General features: G+C 44.0%; 1 protein-coding gene across 1 annotated transcript; it reads left to right on the forward strand.

Annotated features, from left to right (window-relative positions):
- Positions 1-17,568: 17,568 nt before the first annotated feature.
- SLC38A5 (solute carrier family 38 member 5) lies at positions 17,569-23,529 on the forward strand (the record flags this gene model as incomplete). Its single annotated transcript, XM_079124253.1, is given in 16 exon segments — positions 17,569-17,714; positions 17,802-17,871; positions 19,223-19,230; positions 19,572-19,636; positions 20,122-20,180; positions 20,279-20,416; positions 20,630-20,709; positions 21,289-21,389; positions 21,619-21,734; positions 22,508-22,652; positions 22,746-22,753; positions 22,757-22,784; positions 23,011-23,072; positions 23,431-23,447; positions 23,449-23,489; positions 23,492-23,529. Coding segments are annotated over 16 exon segments (1,122 nt in total).
- Positions 23,530-25,517: the final 1,988 nt, after the last annotated feature.

Raw genomic sequence — 25,517 nt, forward strand, 5'->3', positions numbered from 1 at the left:
GTTTCCATGGTTTACATTCGATCAGCTTATCAGCTTTCAAGTTACCGATGTATAGTCTCCGAACATGGGATGCAGCGGCACACCATTATATACCTACCATACAGATGAAATAAGGGGCAAATGACCTCAAGATCATTGAGAATGAGTGAAATGTAGTAAAATAAGTAGTGATAGGGTTTGAGTATTTATTATCTTAAAAAATCAAGTCCGCCGGGTGCGGTGGCACACGCCTGTGGTCTCAGCGGCTTGGGAGGTTGAGGCGAGGATCTCAAGTTCAAAGTCAGCCTCAGAAATGTGTGAGGTGCAAAGCAGCTCAGTGAGACCCTGTCTCTAAATAAAATACAAAATAGGACTGGGGATGTGGCTCAGTGGTTGAGTGCCCCTGAGTTCAATCCCTGGTACCCCCCTACCCCCAAAAAAATCTCGTCCAAGCTGGGCACGGAGGTGCACACCTATAATCTCAGCGATTTGGGAGGCTGAGGCAGGAGGTTTGTGAGTTCAAACCCAACCTTAGCAATTTAGCGAGGCTCTTAGCCACTCGGCAAGACACTGTCACTAATAAAATATTTAAAAGGGGTTGGGGATGTGGCTGAGTGGTTAATCACCACTGAGTTTAATCCCTGGTACCAAGGAAAAAATCCAACCCAGAGGTGGAGATGAAGCTCAGTGGTAGAGCACTTGCCTAGTATGTGCTAGGTCCTGGGGACAGAACCCAGGACCACAAAAATTATGCAAAAAAAATCGAGTTCTCTTAATTTTAAAAATATAGCATTTCATTTTTAGCAATAGTTGTTTCACAGCCAGTTAACAATATTCCTGATAATTGAACAAGCAGATCCTGCAAACCTGTACTAGTTTTTTTCAGCATACTGCTGAATTAGTTTGTTGATTCATTTTAAAAATTATTTGTTCTTTTTAGATATACATGACAGTAGAATGTGTTTTGGCATAGGCATATTATACATATTCTCTCTTTTTATTTTTAGTACAGGGAATTGAACCCAGGGGTGCTTAACCACCGAACCATATCTGCAGCCCTTTTTAATATTTTATTAGAAATTAGAGACAGGGTCTCACAGAGTTGCTTAGGGCCTCGCTAAGGTGCTGAGGCTAGCTCTGAACTTGTGATCCTCTTGCCTCAGCCTCCCAAGTCCCTGAGATTACAGGTGTGTACCACCAATGCCTGGGTGCATATTCATTTTAATCTTTACAGCAATCAGCAATCATATAAGATGGTTATTGTAATTGTCCCCCATTTACAGATAAGGAACTGAGGCAAGGGAGAATATCTATCTATCTATCTATCTATCTATCTATCTATCTATCTATCTATCTATATAAAATGAGTATAAACATATGGCATTTAGCACAATATGTATATGATTATATAGAAATATAGTGATGTATAATATTTACTAGTACAGAAATGATGTATTAGTAAACAAATAATAAACATGAATATACCATATGTAAATATTAAGTATATAATGTATATAGTTTATACATTTTGTATCATGTATAAAACCTGCATATTGTCATATATTTATAACATATAAATGTATATGTTAACATATATATGATAGTATCTCTATACATTTACTTACTACAGTAACTGTACTAAATACACAATTAAATTAGTAAATATAGGCCAGGTGCCATGCTGTATGCCTGTAATCCTAGCAGCTCGGGAGGCTGAGGCAGGGGGATCAAGAGTTCAGAGCCAGCCTCAGGAAAAAGTGAGGCACTAAGCAACTCAGTGAGACCCTGTCTCTAAATAAAATACAAAATAGGGCTGGGGATGTGATTCAGTGGTGGAGTGCTCCTGAGTCTAATCCCTGGTACACCCCCCACCACAAAAAAAAGGTAAATAAAGCTGTTGTGGTGTAAACCCAGTGACACAGGAGGATCACAAGTTCAAGGCCAGCCTTGGAAGCTTAGCAAGACCCTAAGTAATTTTGCGAGATCCTGTTTCAAAATTTAAAAAATAAACAAATAAAAAGGTCTGTGGATATAGCTCAGTGCCCCTGTGTTCAATTCCCAGTATTGTGGGTGGGTGGAAGCTATGAAAACAGTAAAATATCATGAAAGCAATGGAATAATAGAGGGGTTGATTTTCTTTTTCTTTCTTTTCTTTCCTTTCCCCTCCCAGCATCTCACTAAATTACTCAGGCTGTCCTGGCACTTGTGATCCTCCTCAGTCTCCTGAATAGCTGTGATTAGAGGCTTGCATCTATCACACCCTACTGAGTTAGTGTTTTTAGACAATGTGGTCAGGGAAGGTTTCTCTGAGGAGGTAATATTTGAGATGAGACCCAAAGGGGAGCCAACTCTGGAAATATTGGGAGGAAATGCATTCCTGGAAGAAGGAAAGCTGAAAGCAAAGACATGGGTGGCAACCAGTTTGGTAAGCATTCTAGAAACTGAAGAATTGATTCCTCATTCTGAATGTGAGCTTTGCCAGTCACGGATCCCTATTGTCATATTTGCCACTGCCTCCCAGCCCCTAGAACGGTAGCTGGTACACAACTGATGTGCTATGAATGCTTCCTGAAACAACGCTTTTGTGATTTTGTTCCTTCGTTCTTTTTTTAAAATAAATTTTTAGTTGCCAATGGACCTTTATTTTATTTATTTATATGCGATACTGAGAATTGAACTCAGTGCCTCATACAGGCTAATCAAGTGCTCTACCACTAAGCTACAACCTCAGACTGTCTTCATTTTTTTATTAATGGTGCTTTCTGTATTTTTGCAAAGCCCTGGGAGGAGGAGCAAAGTGAGGTTAGAAGTGACTGCTTGGGGTATAGCTCAGTGGTAGAGTACTTGCCTAGCCCTGGGTTTGAGTCCATCACTTCAAGTAAAGGAAAAAACAACAGCAGAACACAAGGGCCTTGGGGGCAGTAGGAACCCAGGTTACCTGCAGAGGTGAGTGAGTATGAGAAAGGAAGGGTTTAAGCCACCAGGCCACTACTCCACAAGAAAGGAGGGGACTGCCAGTCATTGGAAGTTTATGTTCACCCAGTGGGACACTTCCTACTGTCGTGTATCAAAAGTCACATATTAACCAGGCTCATTGTTCTGTGAGATTCTCTCCTTCTACCCACAGTTGGACTTGGGACCTTCCAGGTAACCTGCTGCAGCCCAAACCTCTGAATGCATATTTTGACCTAATGTCAACTACCTGAGACCTGCTTACCTGTGGTGCAACCCCTCCCCCTCCCTAAGGGACCTTGAAAGGACACCTTTTGCTTTCCCTGGGCTAGCTGAAGCTTAACTTCAGACCCTGCCATGCTATAGGCTCTAATAATCTTCTTTGCCCAAAGGTTCATCTGACTCCATGCCCTTCTTGAACATCTCTCCCTCCCTCCTCCTTCCTTTTTGAACATAACATTTGGCGCTGAAACCCGGGAGAGGTATTCTTGAGGCAGATTGCCCTGTGGGGTTCCTCCACCCTTGCCACTGCTTTTTCTGCATCCAACACCAGACTAGTGTTGTTGTCTGGTGAGTCTGGGTCCTCTGGGACCCCCTGCATGTTAATCCTAGTGCTAGGTCAGGGGTTCCCTGCTTTGGGTCTGTTCCTTCGCCCTGATCTATGGAGTAGATCTTGAGACTACAGATCTACTCAAGATCTGCTTCCTCTCTCCAGAAGGGAACCCAAAGGACCAGAGCATGCTTGTCTCTCTCACTCCTTTTGCTCAGGATCCTCTTGACTCACCAGGGCTCATAATGGGTACCTCTCAATCTCATCTACCCAAAGACTCCCCCTTAATTGCCTTCTCTACAACCTGAAAGTAATTCTGGGGGTGATAGTAAAGGTAAAAAAATCAATCTTTTGCAATACTGTCTGGGTACAAGGCAAGCTGGATGACAATAGTCAGTGGCCTGAAAATGGTAACTTTGATTTAAAACTTCTGAGAGATCCAGACAGCTTCATCCAGTACAATGGCAAGCGGCCAGAGGTTCCTTACATTCAGGCCTTCTTCTTTCTCCATAACCACCCCTCTCTCTGTCAATCCTACGTCACATTCCAAATTCTATTACTACAAGAAAAAACAACAACAAAAATGAAAAAGAGATCAGGCCAATACCAATTAATTCCAGCCCTATCCAAGGTTATCATCATTACCTAATTACCCTAATTATTTTTTTTTCCAGGGGGCGGGTTTCCAGGGATTGAATTCAGGGGCCCTTGACCACTGAGCCACGTCCCATTTTGTATTTTATTTAGAAACAGGATCTCACTAAGTTGCTTGGCACTTTGATGTTGCTGAGGCTGGCTTTGAACTCGAGAGCCTCCTCAGCTACTGTGATTACAGTGACCACGCCTGACTCTAATTCTCTTCTTTCATTCAACCTTTTCTGAACCTCTATTCTCCCATCTCAAATTCTTGGTAACTAGAGGAAACATCTTACAATACTTGATGGTTTTTTGGCTAGAGCACACTCTGGTAAAACTTGAACATATCTTGATCAGAACTTGAACACCACAACCCTCAGAGTAAGAATTGAGGCTTTCACCCTCAATCTTTGTAGGGGACAAAGTTTGTGTACTGGGAATGGAAAGATTCTGGGCAAGGGCAATATCCTTGTAGAATCTGAAGGTTAGTGAGTATGACATTTTAAACCTCAAGGCCCTTTAGGGTAAAGAGACCTGTCTTCCTTTTACCCTCTCACATTTATTTCCAGACTAAAAAAAATGTGTGGGACCTCATTCAACACTCAAATCAGTGGGAACACTAATTCACATCTAAGATAAAGGGGTACCCTCCATCTCTTTGGGTCAGGATGCCCTTTTAATGTCTTTTGCCTCTCATGCTCAAAATGGTAGCTTACTTTGCTCCTTAGCTTTCTGCCCAATATTTATCTCTCTCCAAGGCTTGCATCTGGAATGTAAGCTGCATGAGCAATTCTCCAAAACTGGTTTGAAACCAGAGTAGAAACAGTGTCACTTTTAAATCCAAGCTGTTATGGGACATTAATGTCTGTTTTCTTTCTTTTCTCCCCCCCCCCTTTCTTTCTTTTTTCACAGGGGTGTTTAAACACACTGAGCCACATCCACTACCCTTTTTATATTTTATTTTGACACAGCTTCTTGCCAAGTTGCTCAGGACCTCACTAAACTGCTGAGGCTGGCTTTGAACTCATAATTCTCCTGCCTCAGCCTCCCAAGCCACTGGGATCACAGGCGTGCACCATCATGCTTGGAAAAATGGCTGTTTTCTTGAGAACCTTCTCCTGAAGTCCACCCTCTCCTGGACCTCATGGGCCCCCACATTCTTTAAATATCTGGACTGACTCAAATCTGATCCTTTAGAAGTGTGCTTGGGTCTTATATAGATGTCCCATGTGCTCCTTTAGTAGATTAAAGATGTGTTTAAAATTACTCACCCACATGTTTTCCTAAGTGGTCAACCAAACAAGAGAGCATTGGTTTCTATAAAATGTTTAAAGGATAATGTTCATTGCTTTTAGGATTTTTCTTCAGCAGGAAAAAAAATGTTAATTAGGCTTCTCTGATACCTTGGTTTTCATGGGTAACCTAAAGTTAACATTTAAATGGGCAAATTAGACTTAACATAAGTGGGATAAACATTTATAAGTGTGTTTGTTGGAGGAGACAGCTGATTAATTTGCAAAGTTAAAATACTAAAATATCAACTGCTAAACATAAATTTAAGTACTCCTGGCTTCTTAAATTCTATGCAGTAATGTGTATTTGAATCTGTTAAATGCATTCTTATAAATTAATTATAAGTGGAAAAAACAGTAATATTGCCTTGTTTCTGAGTCTTCACTAAAAGGAAGATTACTAAGAAATAAAATTCTACTTAACAAATGTAATTCTATATGCAAAGAGTACAAAATATTTTGTCTGTTTTGATTAAACTATGGTAAAAAGCATAAAGTATTTCATCTTATTAAAGAGAGAAATTTGTTCAAATTAAGAAATTTCATAAGGATTGATTCAAAATATAAACTTAAAAGTTCAGCAACTAGGAAAGGGGTGTAAGAAAGTTATGCGTATTGAAATATATTTCGGTAAGAAAAATTAAAGGGGAATGGGAATGTTTCTGGATGAGAAAATATCTTACAGGGTAAAGTAATATTTTTGTCCTGAAGTTCAAGATGGAAGAAAGGATAAAACTAAGGATGAAAACAAACTGTAAAATGTCTAAGTAAGTTACAGAAGGTCTGAGAAGATAAATCTTAAAAGGTTGTATTTATGGGCTGGGGTTGTGTCTCAGTGGTAAAGCACTTGCCTAGCATAAAGCACTGGGTTCAGTCCTCAGCACCACATATAAATAAACAAAATAAAATAAAGATACCATGTCCATCTATAGCTAAAAGTATTTTTTAAAAGTTTGCATATATGATTAAGTTGGTTATAAATATTGTAAAAGAATTTTAAAAGAAAGTAAAACTTATGTGTGATTTCTTTTTTTAAATATATTTTTTTAGTTGTTGAAGAACTGTTATTAATTCATCTATATGCAGTACTGAGAATCGAACACTAGAGCCTCACGCATGCGAGGTAAGTGCTCTACCACTGAGCTACAACCCCAGTCCTACAGGATTTCATATGGGATTGAGTAGATATATTTATGGGTTTTTATAGGGGTTAAATAGATACCAAAGATACATTGGTATTATTATAGAAATTACACTTTTTGGTTCAAAGCTATTATATAAACCAAGTATGTTTTTTGCTCTTGCTAATTTTACTTTATAATTTACTTGTTAGTGTTTTGCAGAAGTACTGCTTCTAACAGAACAACCTGACTTAAGAGAACAATTATCACCTATGGGATTGTTAGGATATAATACTGACTTCCTGTACTGGTACTGACCCAAATCAAATGGAAGGGGTAGCTATAAAAATTATAGACATTAAGGTTAAAACCCACTGCTCCCACCTCAAGACTGATGAAACTGAACTACTGGATGTTTAAAACCAAAACTTGGAGACCAATATCAAGGAATTAAAAGGGTTAGGGGAAAAAGCAGCCAATATTTTGCCTTTTCCCTCTAAGGTCAGCCAGAACCTGTGGAGTGACAGGCCCCTTGAAGGGCCTTGCAACTTCCATGAGTCACCTGACCTACTGGTCATGGAGATCCTAAGGGCCCTAGAGAACAGGAAACCAACTAGTGCACATTATGCAAAAAGGAGGGTGTTTGGAGAGAGAAATGTCCCTGATGCTTCCAAGGGAAGCCACATGAGGTCAGTAAGACCCTGATTCATCCTGGGAGATGGCACAGCTGGTAAAGACAAGGCTAAAGGAGCTAAGCAGCTTCTCACAATTTCCTATGAGTGGTCCCTGAGAAATCTCAGCTGATCTGAAGAGTAGATAGGATCAAAGTCAATGTTTTAACAACTTGGTCTTAAACACCTGGCAGGAGAGTACAACCAAAGCACAAGCACATATGTACATTTCAAATGAAAAACATTGGTTCTTTTAATATTACTTACTTGAGATGTACACTTGTATCAGTTCTCCCAAAAGTAAGTAAAACTGGAAGGTAATAAAGAAAGGATTCTTGTGTGGGAATACCCAATAACTATCACAAAGGACTCTGTAGGTTCACAAGTTTGTTCTGAGTCAATTTGAATGAAACCTCACAGACTTACAAATCTTCCTAACCTCCTAGATAGGCAAACTACATCTGTGTTTCTGTTTTTCACTGGTGTGATTATTTAGCCCTTATATTCATCATTCAGATTGGTCTAAAAGATGTAATGTGGGCCGGGCACAGTAGTGTGTGCCTGTAATCCCAGCAGCTTGGGAAGCTGAGGCAGGAGGATCACAAATTCAAAGCCAGCCTCAGCAACTTAGTGAGGCACTTAGCAACTCAATGAGACTCTGTCTCTAAATAAAATATTAAAAAAGGTCTGGGGATGTTGTTCAGTGATTAAGCATCCCTGAGTTCAATCCTCAGTACCAAAAAAATTTTTTAAAAACATGTAATGTGGCACATGGAAGCCCTAACTAAATTTACCAAGAGAGCACTAAGTGATGCAGTTAAAGGGATCCCTTTACTAACACAGAAATCACACCAATGAGAAAACTAATTTACAAAAATCATATGGCATTAGAGTTCTGAACTATAGCCCAAGGGGACACCTGTGCTTTATAAACACTAACTGTTGTGTATATATTTCTCACAACTCTGCTAATGTTCCTAAAGCCTTAAATGCCCTCTACTCTCAAGTCAATGGCATGATTTAATATTTAATGTGTTAGAGCTTTGATGAGTTACTGTCTTCATGGTTTTCAGGGATTAACTGATAATACTGATTGTTTTTGTGCTAATTGTTTGCAGACAATAATACCCTGCTCTCTTCTTTTTGTTGTTCTAGCATGATCCCAGTCCTGTGAACACCTCATCCAGTCACCTGCCAACCAGTCACCTGCCAACCACCTCCATGGACCTCTGGACCTCCCTGATGCTAAATACACTTAACTGTCCATGCCTCACTTGATAGAGAAAAAGGACTTCAGGTCACTTCCCCCTAACTTCACCTTCTTTTAGCAGGAAGCATTCAGAAATATCTCAAAGTCCCTTTACCACTTGGACAGTTCCCCTCCCTTCTTGCAAAACCATTATTCTGTTTGTTCGTTTCCTTCCTTCCTTCCTTCCTTCCTTCTTTCCTTCCTTCCTTCCTTCCTTCCTTCCTTCCTTCCTTCCTTCCTTCCTTCCTTCCTTCCTTCCTCCTTTCTTCTGGTACTGAGGATTGAACCCAGTGTTGCTTTACCACTGAGCTATATCCCCAGCCTTTATAATTTTTTTCTTTTGAGACAGGGTCTCTTAAATTGCTTAGGGCCTTGCTAAGTTGCTGAGACTGGCCTCAAACTTGCAATCCTCCTGCCTCAGCCTCCAGAGTCACTGGGATTACAGGTGTGGGTCACAATGCCTGGCACTCTGTTTTTTTTTGAAAATGTCACATACCAAAGGTCACATATTAACCAGGCCCATAGTTCTGTAAGATTCTCTCATTCTACCCAAAAGTAGACTTGGGACCTTCCAAGTACCTGCCCCAGCCCAAACCACTGAATGCATAGTTTAACCTAATTTGGTAATGTCTAGAGACCTGAGACCTGCTTCCCTGTGGTGCAACACCTCCCCCTCCCTAAGGAACCTTAAAAGGACATCCTTGATTCCTTGGGCTAGCTGAAACTTTACTTCAGACCCTGCCATGCTATCTGATTAACTTCTTTACCTGAAAGGTAAACCAACTACATGCCTCTCTCTCACTCAAGCTTGCCTGTCTCTCTCTCTCTCCCCCCGCAGCCCTCCCTTTCTTAACCTAACACTCTTGTCCTATTTTCTTGTGGCTCACAAAGAGGATATTTAATTCTTAGCAAAGAAACTTACTTCCTCCAGCAGAGCTGGGATTTGGGGCACAGGATCCAGGCTCTGAACTCCTCAGGCTCTTCCTGAAGTAGGGTGTTGGCCTGGAACTCCCACCCGGCACCCCACTGAATGTAAAGGTGTCCTCCCCTCAGCCTCCTGAAGAGGTCAAGGATGGGGCATCTTAACAGGGGCATCTTAACAGTGAGGGGGAAAGGAGGGTGGCCTAAGGCCTGAGCCTAGTGTAAGGCCCCCAAAAAGGAAACCCCAACTCTGTCCCATGGATGGACGGCAACCCCAATCAACCGCAGGAGGTGTCACTTGATGCAAACCGCAAGAGGTGTTTATTCCAGCGCGCTGGGACCCAACTCCAGGAGTCGAGTCCCTAGCAGAAAATCTTGTAGGTTTATAAAGGCAGAAACCACACATTGGGAGGGGTCACACATGAAAGGGGGAAAAGGGGGAACAAAGCTGCCAGGAAATTTCAAAGGGGGTCTGGGTTTGCTGACAAAATGTTTCACAATGTTTTACAACAGGCTATAGATTCCGGTCAATAGTTTCTGGTAATCCTACTGTTTGAGCACTATCTGGCTATCAGGCTCAATTTACTCTTTTACTCTCTGTTTGGGGCTGTTTCCTGGAACAGCTTTAAGGGCTTTGTTCCCATTACTGGGAGGGAAACCTTAGGGAGTTGAGATAAAACAGACAGCTTAAAAAAATGTCCATTCTTTCACTAGTACCATCCCAAGATGCTTTGCTGCCCAGGGGCTACTTTGAGGGAAAAGCCTGGAAAGAGATACTCAGTAGGGAGCCTGCATGAAAGGACAGATTAGAATTCTAAATGCAGTGGGAGGGGGGTTTGCTTTACAGACCCAAAAACAATTCATTAATTCCTTTCACAAATATGTAATTAGCAATTAAGATGGGTCAAACAGTGTTCTGAGTGCTTTACCTGTACAAATTCATCTGGTCCTCTTTTTAGCCCATGAATTAGATGCTTCTGAGGAAGGTGAGAGGCAGTGAGGTTTAGGAATTTGCTCAAGGTCACACAGCTAATCAGTGGTCTTGGGAGTTGGGAAAGGTTTTGCTGTAAACTACTTTATTATATTGCTTCCTCTCTGAGTGCTTCTGAGCAGTGACCCATTTTAATAAAAATCAGGGATCTCCTTACATAGAATAACTGATAAGGACCCCAAATGCTTTTCCTTATGGTATGGGGGATGGAACCCAGGGCCTTGCACATGTTAGGCAAGCACTCTACCACTGAGCTACATTACACCCCTTTTTATTTTAAGACAAGGTTTAGCTAGGCACAGTGTACATGCCTGCAATCCCAGTGACTTGAGAGGCTGAAACAAGAGGATTGCAAGTTTGAAGTTAGCCTCAGCAATTTAGTGAGACTCTCAGCAAGTTAGCAAGATCTTGTCTCAAAATAAAAAGGACCAGGGATGTAACTCAGTGGTAAAGAGCCCCTGGGTTCATCTAGTCTTTTTTTTTTTTGGATCTGGGGGTTGAAACTAGGGCTTTGCAAATGCAAGGCAGATGCTTTGCCACTGAGCTACATCCCAGCCCCTGGGTTCACCTAGTAACAACAACAATTAAAAAATGACAGGGTCTCACTAAGTTGTTGAGATTGGTCTGAAACTTGGGGTCCTCCTGCCTCAGACTCCTGAATAGCTGGGATTACTGGTCTTTGCTTACCACACTCGGCCCAAAATGACGTGTAATAGACTATAGGAATCTCGAATGTCACACAAGAGCCTGCTTTACCGAACCCCCCCCCCCAAAAAAAAACCTTTAAATGACTCTGATAAGGGGTCCCACACTGATGAACTAACAAAGTGTTCTTTTCTCTGGCCCAGCTCCAAGGCCAAGGCCACGGTCATGTTTAAAGAACATTTGTTCCTTCTAAAGCAGGTTGTCCTGTGCAGCCAGATTACATTTTCCTTTTGTTTTCCCTTCTACCAGAATATGATGAATATCGGCTATTGCAGTGCTCTGAATCTTTTTAAACATTTTTAGTTACAGATGGACACAATACCTTTATTTTATTTATTTATTTTTATGTGGAGCTGAGATAAAACCCAATGCTTCACATGTGCTAGGCAGGAGCTCTACCACTGAACCATAACCCCATCCCAGTGCTACAGGTATAGAAGGTTCATCCCCCTCCCCCAGAAGAGTTTCTTTGGCAAAAATGAAAATAATAATAGTAATATGACACTTGGTAAATGACATTTATGGACCACCTTTCATGTGCTTGGTAGCCTTGTGCGGGGCAATACTGGATGACTGGGAAAGGCCCTGGGAGGGGAGGGAAGTGATCAGAACATGGGGCTATGACTGGGAGGTAGTAGATGGGTGGGTGGGCATCAACATTTTGTTCAAGGTACATTAATTCTTTGGATAGGCCACTTCAGACTTTTCTTGAAAAAAAAAAAAAATAGTCACCTGAGCCAAGGCTTCTGCTGACAGTTGTCTATTTCCCAGACCAGTCTAATGCAGAGACACTTAATGGCACTGGGTGGGGGAGGAGTATCAGAGGAGAGAGAAATCAGAACAGATCAGGATAGCTGGGGAAATTGTGGGACACACAATGACTGGCAGGCATGTGTGTGTGAATACTATGAGTGGATTTTATTGTTCTGTTCAGGTTCTCAGCTACAACATACATGGCAGCTGCATGTATGTCTTCCCATATAACTTGTCTGGTTGTGTCTTCTGTGTGTGTTGTACTGTGTGTGTTGCATGTGCTGTACTGTTTGCATGTGCAATTTGTCTGTATGGAACTGTGCATGTATATATTGCTCAGGAGTTTATGTGTCTCCTTTGTAAGGCTTGTGAGTGATGAAGGTGCTTGAGTTTTTGTCTCTCCTATATATCTCCCGTGTGTGTGTCTTTCTTCACTGTGTGTCTGCCCCAGCTGTGTTTGTATCTCCCCTTGGTGAGTGGGTGTGAAGTGGGTGTTTTTCTTGGAGTCATTGCCTATGTGCTTGCTGATTCCCCTGTTTCTTCCTCTTGAACATTTAGGTATATTTTCTGGATTTCCTCTTTGCAAAGATAGTAAGTGTACTCTTAGCATTCCTGCATTTCCTATTTATGATTTTGTAGGCTTTCTCTGGGTGTCTCTTCTTAAATTCATTGATTGTCAACCCCCTTGTGTACTCAGCTCTATATAGCCATCTGCTTGCAAGCGGTTGGGCTCATGTATGCCTGGGCTGCTTTGTTTGTACAATCATATCTGCCAGTGAGTGCCTCTCTCTTTCTGTGACCAGAGTGTTTACACGTGGTCACAAGTTCACACATGATTCACATGCACAGAGGTTATCATTTTAGAGCCTAAATCTGGAAGTTGGCCCATGGGGCCATCTGAGCCTAGAATCCTGTGTGTGAGAAAGATGCATAGGGCCCATATACAATGTTGTACACCCTGAACACTCATCTTTGCACTCTTTTTGTTGTTGTTTTGTGTGTTGGGGAATGGAACCTATGGCCTTGCATATGCTAGGCAAGTACTCTACCACTGAGCCATATCGCCAGTCCTCATCTTTGCACTCTTCATGTGGCTGTGAGTCTGTGTTTAATTGGCCAGTTGGTTCTCTTTGATCTGGCTATGTGTGTACAGGTAATGATGTCTATTGATGTGTACGTGCCTATCCTTTTGTCAGTCTGTGCTGTCCATGTGCAGCTGAGTCTGTAGATGATGATACCTCTAAGACTATCATCACTCTGTGTGACCTTGAGTAGTCACACGACTACTCCATGAACCTGGCTTTTAGTGTGCACTTGTAAGTCTATGTGTGTTCATATCTGTTAGCCTGAATTTTCTATGTGTGACTGTGTGTGCACACATTTGACTTTATTTGTTTACATCTCTGTGGGTGATGGTGAGTTCCCTCAGCCCCCTACCATCTTTGAGCCCCTGGATGGGGCTGTGATGGGGCCTGTGTAACTTTGATCCCTGAGTGTGCAGGAGTCTCTGTCCAGCTGTGGGGAAGTAAACACCCCATCCCTTTCCCTCCTCCAACTGCAAGTGGAGTGGGGGCATCTATGCTAGCTTTGAAGGCTCCTGGCCTTTCCAGGAATTCTGTGCTTCCTGTGGGGGGTGGGCAGGCAGAGAAGAGGCCACACAGAGGCCTTTTGTCTACCTGGTTTTCAAGCAGCCCAGTCCAGTTGAGCCCAGATCTCAGGTCCACTCTGCCTGACTCCATGTAAGGGAGATATATGTCAACATGCCTGTGACATGAATGGGAATGAACTGACAGACCTCCACATAAGACAGATAGTGAGACAGACAGTGGGGCTCCTCAGTTAGGGTGTGGACAGGTCCCACCCTATACCCGGGCTCTGATCCAGGACTTTGGGACTCACCCAGTTTATGGACACCATGTGTCCCTACTCTTTGCCCAACTAGAAATGCCCTTCCTGTCCCTTCATTCTAGAGTCCTCTCATGGCTAGAATGTCTATCTTACGTCTGTCTAGACAGACACCTGACTGTGTCTAACCCTGTACTTGTCCCAGTGCTGTCCCTAGGCTTGTCCATCCACACTGTGTGCTCCTCTGCCTGAATCTAATTTTCTCAGCCTGTTGTCTTCTGTCACATTTGGTGTCTTTCTGATTTAACAATTCTTTCTGATTTAACAATTCTTTCTGCCCCTTTGCCTCTCTGGGCTGGTGTGTCTGGTCCCAACCTGTTTAGAGATGTGTTTGGCTATAGGCACCTGACTATCTGCCAGCTGCTGTCTCCTGTCTGTTACTGTCCCTGATTGCCTGTTGTCTTCCTCCATGAGCCTATCCCTACCCACCTGTCTGAGTCTGTCTCTAGGGAACTTTCTCCCCCGACTGTCCCTCCCGCCTATCACCTCATCTTTCTTTCCCTGCCTCCTCCCCATGTGTCTTTCTGTCCCCTGTGATCTTGCTGTTCATGTATTGTATCTCCTGCCTATCTATTTGTGACTGTTTCTCTGTCTCCTCCACACGGTCTGATCTCCAAGTCCCTTTTTCTCCCTGTATCTCTCTAGATGTGGATCTACTCCCTAAACCTTTCAGTTCATCTTTCCCACCACCAAAACACATGAAAACCTTTGTCTTCCTCCATGTGGGTTCACATATGGGTGCCCCTCCCCCCACATCCCCCGCCTGGGGCCAGAAGCAGAGAAACTCAAGTAAAATTAGCCCTTCTTCCCAGAAAAAAAAAAAAAAAGCGGTGGGCCCCCCTATGGGGTGCTGGCAACGCAGATTAGCTGCTGAGCCTAGTGGCCAGAGGGCAGGGCAGGGGCAGCATTGGGGTCCCTGAGTCCAAGTGGTAGTTGCTGCGGGTTCAGGAACTGAGAGGAGCAGGAAGGTGAGAAGGGTTTGTAGGCCGTGGGAATGGTGGCTCTAGAAACCCAGAGATATGACTGGGTGTCCTGGGAGAGGGATTCAGGAGTTCTTGGATACATTGGTAGCGCTAGTGGGGAATTGAGTGAAGGGAGGATGTCCTGTTGGTACTCCGTTTAAGGAAAGAACCAAATGAAGGAAATAGAGAGGAGAGGCGGCTCCAGAGTGTCAATGGTTTATTTGGGACAAACCTACGGAGGGGAGCCCAATGAAGACGGAGACCCATCTTCCCCTTTCAGCCTGGGGTAGATATAGGGGCATGAGGGAGTGTGGGAATTTGGGGGGTTAGTCCATTACTAAGGGGTTGTCAGGGAAGGGTCCTCATGGTCACCTCCATTTTTTGAGGTAGTCACTGTTCCATGACAAACCAGCTGCTTTTCAAGATTTTAGTTCCAGATAACAATTTTGTTTCTTTGCATGATGATGAAGTATTGTTTGGGGTTTCTTTGCATGATGATGGAGTACTGTCTGGGTTTAGGTCAGGCTGAGTCAGAGTGACTGTGAAGTGACTTTTCTAAGATGAAGGATATGTTTCAAAATGGTTTTGCCTGTGTCGAATTCTTCCTAACACCTCTGTCCTAAGAAGTGAATACAGGACAGTGGTGAGGGTCGCCAGAGGGTGCTCAAGCTGAGGAGGGAGCCCCTTGAGACCCCTCCCCATCCAAGGAAAAGGATTTGTTATGGGGTGCAACTTAAGAACAGACCGATCACCACTGAGAAGTCCAAATTTGAGAGTCTTTATTAAGCCGGACGGCTGACTGTCTCACACAATGCCCCAAAAAATGGCTATTGGGAGAACAGCCCTGACCACAGGGTTGTAGGGGTTCTTATACCAAAAATCACATCAATCATAAGTGTCTGTTGCTATGATTCGAAATTACACATTAACATCATGAGATCATCGACAGAGGGGGAAGTGGGTCAAAATGACCCTTATCTAGGTACAAACTAAAGAATGGTTACTAACATCCACACAATCACTGTTCACATGGTACATTGTTTAGGAGCAATAGGGATCAAAAGAGAGCAATTCTTCACTACATAGGAGTTGCCATTGTATATTATTAAACATGTCACACTAAGTAACTGATGATGGGCACAGAGGCAGGGTGTTCCCATGGGAGAAACTTATTTCCTATATAACATGGGGTCTCAGAGCAAAATGGAGTCTGTTTAGTCATTTCCCTTAGAGTCTGGCCTATAACATTCTCATGGAGCCAGATCTGTCAGCCCATCACAGATTCATGACTTGGGGAGGGGGTTTCCTGGAGCCAGTTTTAGGTCTGATGTGGACCTTAAATTAGGGATTTTTCAGATACTGCATTTTCAGGAAGTGAGTCCAGGTTTGGGGATTTCTTCAGAGAAGAAAGATGAGGCTCCAGGCTTGGACAGGGATGGCAGAGACACCCTAAACTTAGTAAGGCAGGAGAAAGTGTTAAAATGGACAGGCAGGAAACATGGGCTCCTTTGAGGTCAGGTCTCTGAGTAGCCTGGCTGAGAAACTACAGACATAAGCCAGGCCCCATCAAAGTCAGACTGACTCCTGTGTAAGCAGAGAGGGGGAAAAGAATTAACCAATAGTGAGGCATCTACTGCCTGGTAACTAGACCCTCACCAAAATAGGTACCAGAACTTGATTGGACAAAACGAGGCATGAAGAGCTTATGGACACTGAATGCCTTGCCCAGGATTGGGTTGGGGGCTAGTTCCCTTAACCCTGTAGGATCTATATAAACCCCTAGACAATAGCTACTTTCTGATATCCCTCTTTGGGGACCCCTCTTCTTGGGAACTCTGCTTGCTTTCTATTACTCTAATAAATTCTATTACTTTACTGTCACCTTTGTGTCCTTTGATTTCATTCTTTGAATTCAGGAGACAAAGAACCCAACCCTACACTCTGTGAGATACATTAGACCCCGAGATACATTAGACCCCGAGAAGGGGGCTTTCTTTCAGAGACTGCTTATCCTCAGGAAGGGGAATGGCCAAGCTCATGCTCAGGTCAGGTTCTGGAGGTGCCCCAAGCCCAGGAAGGGTCTGAGTCTTGGTGTCTCCAAATTCACTTCTGGGTAGAGTATGAAGCAAAAAGTTATGTTAAACTGATATTGAAAAAGGTATTGGCTGTGTCGTGTAGCCTGAGTTTTAATCCTTCCTGTAACTCCCATCTGGGTTCATTCCCACCTCCCATTTTCTGGCTTCTGGGACAAAGGAGCTGGCCTGTGAGTGTTTCCACAGGTGAGCCTCATGGTCTTTTACATTTGACATAGGCCTTAATGATGCCATTAATATTTCTACTCCTGATGTGGTTTCTCATTTTTTTTTGTTACTGTGGGATCGAACCCACAGGCACTTAACAACTGAGCTATATCCCCATTCTTATTTATTTATTTATTTATTTTGAGACAGGGTCTCAAATTATTTGAGACAGGAGTTGCTTAGGGCTTTAATTAGTTGCTGAGGCTGTCTTTGAACTCATGATATTCCTGACTCAGTCTCCAGAGTTACTGGGATTACAGCATGTGCCACCACGCCCCAGCTGGTTTCTGCATTTGAAAAAGACTTCAGTTGGGGTCGTCACTTCTGATTGTTGACGATTGACTATTCTTATTCACCACCTCTAGTGCTCCCCACTTCCAGATGATTGCCATCCCCAGATACTACCTTTGCCAACCCTGTTCCTCCAGTTTATCCTAGTTTTCCTCTTCCCAGCATTTTTCCCTTGCAGCCTCCTCACTCTTCCCATAGCCCTTCCCGGGCTTCTGCTTGCAGAGTTACCCTGACCCTAAGCCAGATTACTGGCCCCAGCAGTAGTCTCTTTACTGAGTCCCCCTCCCCACATGTGCCTGGACTTTGCCCCTTGCCTGCAGTTCGAGGGTAAGATGTCACTTGGAATGTCAGTGTTCAACCTCAGCATTGCCATCATGGGCAGCGGCACCCTGGGGCTGGCTTACGCCATGGCCCACACAGGAGTTCTCTTCTTCCTGTATGTCCCTAGTGGCTTGGTGGCCCAGGGGTGTGGTGGGCAAGCGGGAGGCTTGGGGCCAAGTCTGAGCTGCTCCATCTGCCACAGGGCCCTGTTGCTGTGCATCGCTCTCCTGTCTTCGTATTCCATCCACCTCCTGCTGACCTGTGCCAGTGTTGTAGGTGAGATGCAGAGCCTGGATCCCCTCTCCTTTGGACCCCAGACTCTAGATACCCTTCCAGAGCTCAACCCAGACCTTGGACATGCTAGGGAAGCATTCTTTCACTGAGCTACATGCCAGTTCTAGAGCTTGCTTTTTATTATCTGTGTATATCCTGCTAGATTGTTGGCTTGATTCCGTGAACATCCAGATATTACTAGGTATATTTAATATTTTTTTGCAGTTCTAGGATCAAAGTCAGGTCCTTATGCATAATAGGCATGTGCTTTGCCACTGAGCTATATCCTGTGCATTTATTATAATTAAGTCCCACTGTGTGTGTGTGTGTGTGTGTGTGTGTATGTATACACAGTGTGTGTGTGTGTGTGTGTGTGTGTATATATATATATATAATGGCACTTGGCTGGTTTATTTCTGTGTAACTGTATGTATGAGATAGAGAACATCCAGGCGCAGTAGCACATACCTATAATCCCAGTGACTCAGGAGGCTAAGGCAGGATTGCAAGTTCAAAGCCAGCCTTAGCAACTTAGCAAGGCCCTAAGCAACTTAGTGGGACCTTGTCTCTAAATAAAATATAAAAAAGGACCAAGGATGTGGTTCAGTGGTTAAGTTCCCCTAGGTTCAATCCCCAGTACCCCCCCCCCCCAAATGTGAGTGCCTGGAACCTAGTAAGTACTCAGTATAAGTTCTATTAGCTGAGTGGGGTGGCACACTTATAATCCCAGCTACTTGGGCGACTAAAGCAGGATTCCAAGTTCAAAGCCAGCCTGGGCAATTTAGTAAGACCGTGTCTTTAAAAAAAAAAAGGCTCAATGTTAGAATGCTTGCCCAGCATGTGCTAAGTGAGGTCTTGGATTCAATCCCTGGTACTGCAAAAAAAAAAAGTTGTTTTGAATGAATATACATTTGTCCAGCCAATTGTGTACTAAGTGGCTATCTTGTCTGGGCACTTCCCTATAATATGTGCAGAGATCCCCATCTTGCTTTGAGCTTGGTCCTAACAGTGTGGTCATTGGCCTGATTCTGTTTCTATTTCAGTCTTTCCTTTTTAAAAAAAAAAAAGTTCTTTTTTTTATACATTTTTTAATGCAGTGCTGAGGATCAAATCCAGTGCTACCCACATGCTAGACAAGCACTCTACCACTGAGCTACAGCCCCAGCCCCTATTTCAGTCTTTCTTTGGCTGTGTGGCCAAGTCAGGCATCCAACAAACCTTAAGCTCTTAAACACATATGTATGTTTCTGACTTTTCCACCTACTCTGCTTCATTGCCTGTCTAACCATCAGACTGTTTTTCTGCCTGCCAAACATATCAGGGTCATAACACACTCTTTGTGTCTGACAGATTGTGTTGTACTGATTTTTACATCATGTCTGACTGATTGGGGTACTTGACCATCTGATTTTATTTCCACTTGGGAATCTGATGGTGAGTTTTGTCTAGCTGTGCTTGTGTTTTTAACTATATCCTCCCAATGGTGTCCAACTGACAATCTTATAATCACTCTACTTCTGTCAATCCTGTTGTGTGATTTGTCACTAGAACCACTTGAATGACTTCACACAGCTGAGATGTATACTCATTTATCCTGACTGGGGGGCAGAAATCTGTCCATCTGACTGTCTTCCATGAGTGTCAGCCTGAAAGTTTTCTTTGACTGGCAACTAATCACTATGTCTTCCTGTCTCCCTAGGGACTGGTTCTTGAAAGGAAACATCTTTATCATCATCCTGCCCCTGGCCCTCATGAAACACTTGGGTAAGACGCTTCCTGGTTTGGTCATTGGGTAGCAGAATTAGAGTGGGAACTAGACTAGAAAATCCCCACTTTCAAGGGCTATGGAACACTAAGGGGTAACACGTTTGTGTGTGTAGAAAATTAATAGGAATTTGCTATGAAGGGGAGACCTGTTCAGGTGGAAGTAAAAACTTATGCAAAGGAGCTGGGCACAGTGGCATATGCCTATAATCCCAGTTACTTGGGAGGTTGAAGCAGGAGGATCTCAAGTTCAAAGCCAGCCTGGGCAAATTAGCAAGACCTTTCAAAGTAAAAAAAAAATACTTAAAAAGGGCTGGGGATATAGCTCTGGTGAAGCATCCCTGGGTTCAATACCCAGTACAACAAAAGAAAAAAATTTCTGTAAAGGTATTGAAGTAAGGAGACCTTGAAGGCCAGAGTAGGGGTTTGGGATTTGCTATAAGGGGATATTTGATTTCTGAGGCTCTGTATATTGCCCCCTGTAGTTTATCTGGGATATACCAGTGGTCTCTCTCTGACCTGCATGCTGTTTTTCCTCATTTCTGTGAGTCTGAGAGGGGAACATGAAAAAGTGGGGAAAGGGTTTGGGACATTGGAAGATAGCCTTCTCCATGACCTCATGTCCCCACCACCCCACTCTAGGTCATTTATGAGAAGTTCCAGATTGACTGTCCTGTAACTCACAATGAGACAATAATAGAGAGTGAAGACCCCCCAGTCCTCCGTGCTCAGGGCTTCAACAGCAGCTGTGAGGCCCAGATGTTTACAGTTGACTGTCAGGTGAGTATACAGGCATGTGGGAGCACACATCACATGGAGACCCTCTGGTTCTGTCCCACACTGCATCTTGCTCAGGGTGGAGTTAGGTATTGGGCCTCAGGATCGGTCATGTGTCTGATATGGAGGGCAGTGGTGGGGTCAGGGGTACAGGGAGAGGGGGATCCTCTAATCCCTTGTGGGCTCTAATCCTGTGTACTTGAACTATACCCGCAGATGTTCTATACAGTGCCCATTGTGGCTTTTGCCTTTGTCTGCCACCCTGAGGTGTTGCCAATCTACACGGAGCTCTCTTGGTGAGTGGGCATGTGCAATAGGCCAGCTAGAGTCAGGGTCATAGTCATAATGTCTAACACAGTAGCCCCAAGACTATGTCTAACACAAGCCCCAAGCTTGTGCCAAGAGAAGGGTTTGGGGTGGCTATGAGGCCTCAGTGACTCGGGGTTGTAACTTTACTAATTAGGGCATAATTAGTGCATTTCTTTAACATCTAGTATGAGTGTGAATGGACAGAGTTGGAAGCAGAGATAGGATGATCAGATTTGGAGGGGTGGTAGTCAGCATGGATAGGGTTGGGGTGACAGAGGTGTTCAGTGGACAGGGAGGCATGGGTAGACAGGGAGAGGCAGGGATGATGTAATAGAAGGATGCATGGGTGATCAGAGAGAGACTACATGGGTGCTCAGATGGAAGGGGGAGGCAGAGATGGTCATATGAGGTAAGATATGGATGAACAGAGAGGGGAAGACTTGGCTAGTTGCACAGGTGAAGAAGAGTTGGCTGAACCATCAATCTGGGAGGAGGGGACTTGAGGATGGTGGGTTGGCCCTTTCTAGGCCAAGTTCAGGGGTCTGAATATGACCTGTATATCTTAGGCCTTCCCAGCACAGAATGCAGGCTGTGGTCAATGTGTCCACTGGGGCCATGTTCTGCATGTATGGGCTCACAGCAACCTTTGGATACCTCACCTTCTACAGTGAGTGTGACTGGGCCCAGTACTGGGGGGATACGTCAAGGGGCCAGGGCCAAAGTTGGGGCAAGAACCTCTGAGATCTCTTCCTCTTGAGACCTTGAGCCCATCCCTTTCCAAAGGCACATATGCAGCACATGTTTAGATTTTTGTCACCACAGATGTGGTGATGGGTTTTAGGGACACTGATTCTGGTCCTCCTGTCACATTCTTTATCCCCTGTCTCCTGTCCCAGGCAGCATGGAAGCAGAGACGTTACACAGGTACAACCAGAAGGACCCACTCATCCTCTGCATGCGCCTGGCTGTGCTGCTTGCAATGACCCTCACTGTGCCAGTTGTGTTCTTCCCTGTGCGTGGGAAGGTTGTGGGGGGGCAGAGTAGGGAGCAGAGGGACATGGATGGATGGCTAAAGGGCATAGGTACAGATGTTTGAATGGAAGATGGAGATAGGAGTAAATGAACAGATGGAGGAGGCAGAGATGGTCAGACAGGGAAGGTGGAGTTGTCAGATGGACAGAAAAGGCAAAACAAAGATGGTTAGACAGAAAGGGGACATGGATAGCAGAACAGAGAGGGTCACAGGGACAGGGGTAGTCAGTTGGAGGAAAGAGGCACAGGTGGATGGCTTGACAGAAGAGGGAGCCAGGAATAGTCAGTCAAAATGAAAAAATGGGATGGACCAGAAAACAGTGGAGGCTGAAGTGGTGAGATGTAGGCTGAAATGGTGAGAGGTAGGAAGGATGAAGCTCTCAGCTGGGGAGGTGAGAAGGATTCAATGGAGGAGGGTGGTAGAGGTAGTCAGATGAAGAGATGCTGGGATTTTGGACAGGGTGGAAGGACAAGTGATGATCAGATGAGGAGGCAGAGATGGGCAGAGAGAGGAGGCAAGGATTTGAAACAATGGTGGAAACACAGATGGATGATTGGATAGAAGGAAGAGAGACATGGATTTTCAGAGGGGGTGGAGGCAGGAAGCTCATCAGAAGGTAGAGACACAGATGGATAGCCAGATAAGGTGGAGCCATAGATAGTTTGAGGGGCAATCTAGGATCTTGGGGTGAAGCTAAAGAGGAGGAACAGCACTTGAGGCCTTAACACTGTTTTGCCCTTCTTTGGCTACAGATTCACCAGGCCCTACAGCAGCTACTCTTCCCAAGCAAGGCCTTCAGCTGGCCACGACATGTTGCCATAGCCCTGACCCTGCTGGTGTTGGTTAATGTCCTTGTCATTTGTGTGCCCACCATCCGGGATATCTTTGGGGTTATTGGTTAGTATCTCCAACTTTAATCCGCCGACACACCTTATATGGGCCTTGTACCCAAGATAGGGTGGATTCTTGTCTCTCCTTTGTGTCCTACAGGTTCCACATAAGCCCCTAGCCTTGTCTTCATCCTTCCCAGCATCTGAATTGTACCCTCTGAGGTGGAATCCCTCTTTTCCTGGCGGAAGATCCAGGTGAGCATCCCAGGAGAATACTGGAAGAGGAGGCATTCTGAGGAAGGAGTGCTCACTCCAAGATGACTGGAGACTGAAGGAACTTTCTCAGGAGGGGGTGGGGTTGGGGGAAGAGGAGTCTCTAGAAGAGCAGTAGATGATGTGGAAGAATGAAGAAGAGATTGTTGTAGGAAGCAGCAGAACAGACACAGCATCAGGAGGGTCTGGGAAGACAGATGGAGGTGACCAGCAGGTCTGGGTGTAGCTCAGTGTTGGAGCACTTACCTAGCATGTATGCAAGGCCCTGTGTCCTGGGTTCTATTACCAGTACTTAAAACAGAATGAAAGACTGGCATAGAGGAAGTATTCTGCAGATAGATGGAAGGAACACTACTGGGAAGAGGTGGGAGCATTTTGAAGAAGGATGGAGGAGAGTACTCCCTGAAGGGTTCTGGGAAGGTGTAAGGCTCACTTTAAGGAAGAAGAGGGAGCATAGAGGAGGTTAAGGAATGGAGTAGACACTTGGGAAGGGAGAAGGCTTGAGGAACAGGCTCTGGGGAGTTTGAGTGGGGAGTCCCAGCCAGCTCCATCTTCTTCCCTCTCATCTACAGGTCCTGTGTTTTGGTAAATGGAGTCCTCTTCATGTCCATCAGTCTGGGTTTTATGTTTGCAACTGGGCCACAGGCCAGAACCATGTGTCTGGACACTGACCTACCCTGTCCTGCCCCGCTCAGTCCCTGTGTATGTGTGGAGGGATTTGGGGCCACTCTCTTGGGACCTTCCTTCCTGTAATGTGGAGGTGACTGGTTCCCATTAATATGACAGTCAAGGTGGGGGACAGCAGAGACTGAGGAGTAGTCCATTTCCCTCTTTCCAAGGGATGCTGAGCTTGGATCATGGTCCTCCATGGGAGGAGGAAGGGGAGGCTAGGTACTTGGGGAGTCCTAGCCCAGCCCAGTTCTTTCTGCCTCCTCTTGGTTGAAATTGTTTGTGAGGAACACCCTCTGACTAAAAGGGGGAAGAATAAAGATACTGAATCATGACTCTGGCTTCAGCTTTTTGATAATTTTCTAAGACTTCTTGGGGGACTCCACCTAAGTACAGACAGGGGTAAACTGAAGCTCCAAGTAGCATTGCGCCCACTCTGAAGTATTCACTCCTCTACTGCAATGGTGACTTGGTACTTGATTCACTCACTCATTCACCCACTCAACATCTATGGAGAGCTTATTGCATTCCAGGTTGGGGGTATACCAGTAAGTCAAGCAGACTGCTATTTAAGAAGGTATTGTTATTGTAGCACAAGAGTAGGAAAACAGACTTGCAGGCCAAATTTGACCTGTGGCCTTTTATGTTTTGTGCTGGGGATTGAACCTAAGGGTGCTTGATCACTAAACTATACCCCAGCCCTTTTTATTTTTTATTTTGAGATACGGTCTCTCTAAGTTACTGAGGCTGACCTCAAACTTGTGATTTTCCTGCTTCAGCTTCCCAAGTCACTAGAATTATAGATGTGTGCCACTGGACCTGGCCTTGCAGCCTATTTTTCCCTTAAGCTAAGAACATTTTTTATATTTCTAAATGATTGGAAAAAAAATCAAAGAGTAATATTTTGTGACACATGGAAGTTATATAAAACTCAATTTCCGTGTCAGTTAAGTTATATTGGAATGGTTAAGCTTGATCATTTACATATTGTTTTTGGCTTTGCATGGAGTTCAGAGTCTCAGTGGAGACCATATGGCCTGCAAAGCCTAAGCTATTTACTCTCTGGCTTTTTTCTTTCTTTTTTTAAAAATTTTTTTAGATATTGATAGACCTTTATTTTATTCATTTATTTTTATGTGGTGCTGAGAATAGAACCCAGTGTCTCACACATGCTCTACCACTGAGCCACAACCTCAGTCCTCTGACTCCTTTCAGAAAAAGTTATCTGTTCCCTGATCTGGTAGAAGAAAGGAAAAAGGTCATTTCTGATAAAGTTGACCACTATGAAACAAATGGGAGACCTCACCCAGGCAGGGGACAAGAAGCAGAGTTTTAAGCTGGCTGGAAGGAACAAACCCCACGGTTATTCTGGCAGAGTATTTCCAGGAAGGGGGAGCAGCAAGTACAGTGGCCCTGAAGTAGGAATGAAAATGGCAAATCCAAGCAAAAATGAGGAGGATTTGTGTGAGTTTTGAGTGCTATTTTCACCAGAGCCTTACCAACAAGCCTGAGTTACCAAACATGGATTTTGCCAACCTAACAGGTGAAAATGGTAAATACTGTTAATGTTTATGTGTTTATGAGAGGATTTTCAGGTGTTTAAGTGACAGACATTTGTTTATCTTTCCAGATAACTTTAATTTTTAATTTTAATTTTTTTGTGGTGCTAGGGATGGAACCCAGGGCCTGTCACATACTGGGTAAGGACTCTACCACTGAACTACATCCCCAGTCTCCCAGATAATTTTTATGCATATACAAGCCATTCTGGATATAATTTCCCCCCTTCTTCCTATTCTTTCTTTGATCTCAGTATGTTGCCCAGGCTGCTCTGAAAACTCTGGGTTCAAGCGATCTTCCCATATCAGCCTCCCTTAGCTGAGGCTACAGGCATGCAACAACACACCCAGATTTTCCCCTCTTCTTATTTTTTTAAAATATTTTTTAGTTGTTGATGGACCTTTATTTTATTCATTTATTTATATGCAGT

Source organism: Sciurus vulgaris, assembly GCF_902686455.1.
Source record: "Sciurus vulgaris genome assembly, chromosome: X".
NCBI lineage: Eukaryota > Metazoa > Chordata > Mammalia > Rodentia > Sciuridae > Sciurus > Sciurus vulgaris.